At 46.0% G+C, this 4,539-nt stretch overlaps 1 protein-coding gene across 1 annotated transcript; it reads left to right on the top strand.

Annotated features, from left to right (window-relative positions):
- Positions 1–238: 238 nt before the first annotated feature.
- Positions 239–4,335, top strand: FOLR2 (folate receptor beta). Its single transcript, XM_007940983.1, has 4 exons — positions 239–388; positions 3,434–3,622; positions 3,771–3,906; positions 4,058–4,335. The coding sequence occupies exons 1-4, from the start codon at positions 239–241 to the stop codon at positions 4,333–4,335; spliced, it is 753 nt and encodes a 250-aa protein (XP_007939174.1).
- Positions 4,336–4,539: the final 204 nt, after the last annotated feature.

Here is a 4,539-nt window from a genome sequence, read left to right as displayed (position 1 = left end):
CTAGTTTGGGAAGACTCCTCTAGGGCCCACTCACTAATCCTAGCCCTTTGCCAACCTTCTCCACTCCAGCCTCTGGGAACATCAGGACACCAGCACTGAAGAGACAGGGCTGACACCATCCATCACTGTGGAGATGGGGAGCCTGAGGCAGGAAGTGAAGGAGGTACCTTGCATGGGGTTCTTTATCCTCAGGCTTTGGTCTCTCTAACTACAGTTCCCTCTGCAGGGACAGAAAGACATGGCCTGGGAATTGACACCACTTTTGCTGCTTGTGGCCTGGGTAGCTGCTACGTACAGTGCCCGGGACAGGACAGACCTGCTTAACGTCTGCATGGATGCCAAGCACCACAAGACAAAGCCAGGCCCTGAGGACAAGTTGCATGATCAGGTAAGTGTGGTTCCGGTCCAGGGAGGCATCTGGTTCTGACAGGAAGAGGAAGTTGGGGTGGTAAGGGAGAAACTGAAAGGCTAGACACCCCCATACCCTGAGTTACTGCTTTTGAGTGGATGAAGGTGGGGTAGGGTGGAGAAGGTGATCTTGGTGCCCACCTTGAAAAGGACCCAATGTCAGAAATAATACGATAGTCATTTGTTCGACACCTAATAGGTGCCATGTGTTTTCTGCATGATTTCATATTCTCAGTGGCCCTTTGATGTAGGTCGACGATGTTCTCCACAACACACAAATGAGGAAACTGAGGCCCAGAGAAGCACATGGACAGAAATAGGAATTAGACATGACCAGCTCTTGTGGTAGAATAGGGGAAGTACTGGAGAAGTTTCCTCTAGGGATTTGGAAGGTGAGAAACTGTGGGGGAGGAGTCTCTTCCTACCTTCACTTCATGCCAGACCCATAGGGTAGCAAGACTAGAAGAGGCAGGAGAGGGTCCTTTACCACAGGCTACTATCCACCTTCTAGAAACATTTATCTTGGTGGATCCCAACCCCGTTAGTCTCAATGTCTTCTTTTCATGACAAATATTCTTTAGACTCTTTACTATGTTAGAATGAAATTCAGAGCTAATGGAACCTATTTGCACATATAATTTAAAAATATCAACATAATACTCTATTTGTTATGCAAAGGAAATGCAAACAGAAATTAATTTATAATAAAATATTTCAATATGTAGATTCTCTAGTATGACTACATTAGAAACCAAACCATTGGCTATTGAGTTGATTCCAACTCATGGAGATCCCATCTGCATCAGAGTGAAACAGTGCTCTATGGGGTTTCCAATGGCTGATTTTTTAGAAATAGATTGCCAGGCCTTCCTTATGAGGCACCTCTGGGTGGACGCAAGCTCCAATATTTTGGCTAGCAGCCAAGTACTTAACTGTGCCACCCAGGGATTGTGAAATTGCACACGCTTGCTTTTATTCACAAAGTCACTATGAATAGGACAACTACAAATGAAGATTGATTTCAAAACAAAAATAACTACTGTTGAGTCAATTCTGACTCATGGTTCCCCATGTGTATAGAGTAGAACTAAACTCCACAGGGTTTTCATATCTGTAACCTTTTGGAAGCAGATTGCCAGGTGCCCCCAAGTGGATTTGAACCACAACCTTTCAGTTAGCAGCCAAGTGCTTAACCATTTGCACCATCCAGGGACTCCAAAGATTGATGCAGGTGTCTTCTAATGGCAAATGCTATAAGATACAATAAGCAGTACTGCCATGGGTGATACAATTTTCTGAAATACTGCATAACTTCAGTAAAACAAAACACGTAATATTAGCCTTCTGTTTCATGACATTTGTAGTCCTGGAAAATACAATCTATATTAAAAACTTGCTAAAATACAGTGTGTTTATATGTAAGATGATGTTAGGCTCTAGATTTAGGAAATCATAAATAGGTTTATCATTCACGTTTTCAGCAAATATCTTTGAGGCCTTCTGTGTGTCTGAGGACCCTGGGTGTTGTAAACGGTTTGCTCTTGGCTAAAGGTCGGCTGGTTGAGTCCACCCAGTGGTGTTGGAAAAGAACTGGTGATCTGCTTCTGTAAAGATTATAGTCAAGAAAACCCTGTGGGACCAGGTTTGCTGGTCTGATAGAGCCTGGTAGAACCCCTGAGAGTATGGCCCCTAGCTGCCCTTCAGGTCTGGAATTGAACCCATTCCTGTGGCTTCCAGCCAAACAAAAGACAGGCATATGAGCTGAATATTTACATTTGGTAGGTACTCCTTGGAGAGAACAATCATGGGAGAAAGAAGGGCTGTTTATGCACAGGAAGACAGCTCAGTGGGCAGAGGTGCATGGAGGGATGGACACAGGGAAGAGGTGATTGTCAGGAGGAAGTGGGAAGGGAGCTGTTGCATTGTGGTGACTTGTGGTCATGTCAGAGACAAAGTGTATGTGAACTGCTGAATGGAAAGTGAATTTGCTCTGTAAATTTTCACCCAAATCACAATTAAAAAAAAAAAAAAAAAAGAAAGAAAACCCTGTGAAGTGCACTTCTACTCTGTAACACTCCATGAGTCTGGATTAACTCAAAGGCAACAAGTTTGTTTTGCCCCCTCACTGTGTGTCTGCCACTGGCCAACCCCTGGGGATACAGATCTTACTACTTGTCCAAAAGAATACATTTAGTCAACATCTTTACTGCACTTTCCTCCTTTAAGTCTTTGTTCAAATGTCACCTTCCAATGAGGCTTTTCCTGACCACCATATTTAAAACTTCAATAAGCAAAAACCAAACTCACTGCCTTGGAGTCGATTTGGATGATTAAAATAAATAAGCACTGCCGTGGAGTCATTTTCTGACTCATAGTGACCCCTCCTTGGGTTTCTGAGGCCGTATCTCTACAAAAGTAGATTGGGCAATCTTCCTTTCAAGGAGTGGCTGGTGGGTTTGAACCAGTAGTCTTCTGGTTAACAGTCAAATGCCTTAGGCACCAGGCCACCAGAGCTTCTAAAATGTCAATAATTCCCCATAACCCCCATTCTCTGCTTTAATTTTCTCTATATCATTTATCATGACTTGACATAACTTATGGTTTAGTGTTTTACTGCCTGTTTCCCCTAGCTAGAATATAAATTCCCTGAAGACATGTCTCTGTCTATTTTGTTTTCTGCTATACTCCTAGCATCTAGAACATTGCCTGGCAATAGGTGCTCAATTACTATTTTTTTAATTAAAAAAATAAATGAAAGAACTTTGTTAAGTGTCATATAAATAATAGCTGTTACCCCCCAAGACTGGACTTCCCCTGGGATCCCACAGCTCCTGATTGTGCTGTTGCAATTGTGTCTCCCCCAAGATGGGAGTTCCTGGAGGCCAAGTACAGAGGGGTACTCACAGTAAGTGTTCCCAGGGACAACCTACCTCGGGCAGGGGAGCAAGAATCAAATGGGGACAGGTTGGAGGTAGCAGATGGCTGTGCTAGAGGACAGAGTTAGCCCTGTTTCTTTCCCACCTAGTGTACTCCCTGGAGGAAGAATGCCTGCTGCTCGGTGAACACCAGCCAGGAGCTACACAAGGACACCTCCCTCCTGTATAACTTTAACTGGGACCACTGCGGCAAGATGGAGTTTGAATGCAAGCGCCACTTCATCCAGGACACCTGTCTCTATGAATGCTCCCCCAACTTGGGGCCCTGGATCCAACAGGTATGGTGGCATCCCCATAAACATGCATAACACAATGGCACTTGCATAGAGGACTCGGTCAAAGGGTAGTAAACCTGGTTCTCTTCAAGGCTGTGGCTGTTGCGATCCCTGGCTGACAGGGTCTATTCTCCCTCTCCACCTCACCCAGGTGGACCAGAGCTGGCGCAAAGAGCGTTTCCTGAATGTGCCCCTGTGCAAAGAGGACTGTCAGAGCTGGTGGGAGGCCTGTCGGACCTCCTACACCTGCAAGGACAACTGGCACAAAGGTTGGGACTGGACCTCAGGTAAGAGCCTGGGATGGGGAAGATAAAGGTGTGATTTCAGAAAAGGGGAGTTTTGAAGATTTGGGGCCAGGTGAGAATTTCTGGGGGTGGTCAGAAATTAGCTGTGGGCCCAGGGGCTCCAAGTCTGTGTCTACCATCTCTCCTCTTGCAGGAGTTAACAAGTGTCCAGTTGGGACCACCTGCCGCACATTTGAGTCCTACTTCCCCACACCTGCTAACCTGTGTGAGAACCTTTGGAGTCACTCCTACAAGGCCAGCAACTACAGTCGAGGGAGTGGCCGCTGCATCCAGATGTGGTTCGACCCAGCCCAGGGAAACCCCAATGAAGAGGTGGCAAAATTCTATGCTAAGGCCATGAGTGGGGCTGAGACCCATTGGGCCCATCCTGTCCTGCTCGGCCATGTTCTCCTGCTCTGGCTGCTCAGCTGATCTCCTTCCTTCTGATACCTAGACATCACAGCCCTGTTCAACCCCAGAGCTCCCAGTTACGCAGTCTGTGCCCCATAGTAGGGTCCTCAGAAAGCCATTTTAAATAAATAGACACCCCACATGTGTCTTGTGAATTATTAGGGGGTCACTGGGGATGCCACTGTTTTGCTTCCCATTGATTGAAGCCAGTTAGACTTGGCCAAT

The sequence above is a fragment of the Orycteropus afer genome, unplaced genomic scaffold (assembly GCF_000298275.1).
Source record: "Orycteropus afer afer isolate SDZICR_OR568_19922 unplaced genomic scaffold, OryAfe1.0 scaffold00074, whole genome shotgun sequence".
NCBI lineage: Eukaryota > Metazoa > Chordata > Mammalia > Tubulidentata > Orycteropodidae > Orycteropus > Orycteropus afer.
This window is presented reverse-complemented; position numbering and strand designations above follow the sequence as displayed.

Coding starts and splice junctions, on each gene's coding strand:
- FOLR2 (XM_007940983.1), top strand. CDS start 239: ATGGCCTGGGAATTGACACCACTTTTGCTGCTTGTGGCCTGGGTAGCT. Junction 3,623..3,770: donor TGGGGCCCTGGATCCAACAG/GTATGGTGGCAT, acceptor CACCTCACCCAG/GTGGACCAGAGCTGGCGCAA. Junction 3,907..4,057: donor AGGTTGGGACTGGACCTCAG/GTAAGAGCCTGG, acceptor CTCCTCTTGCAG/GAGTTAACAAGTGTCCAGTT.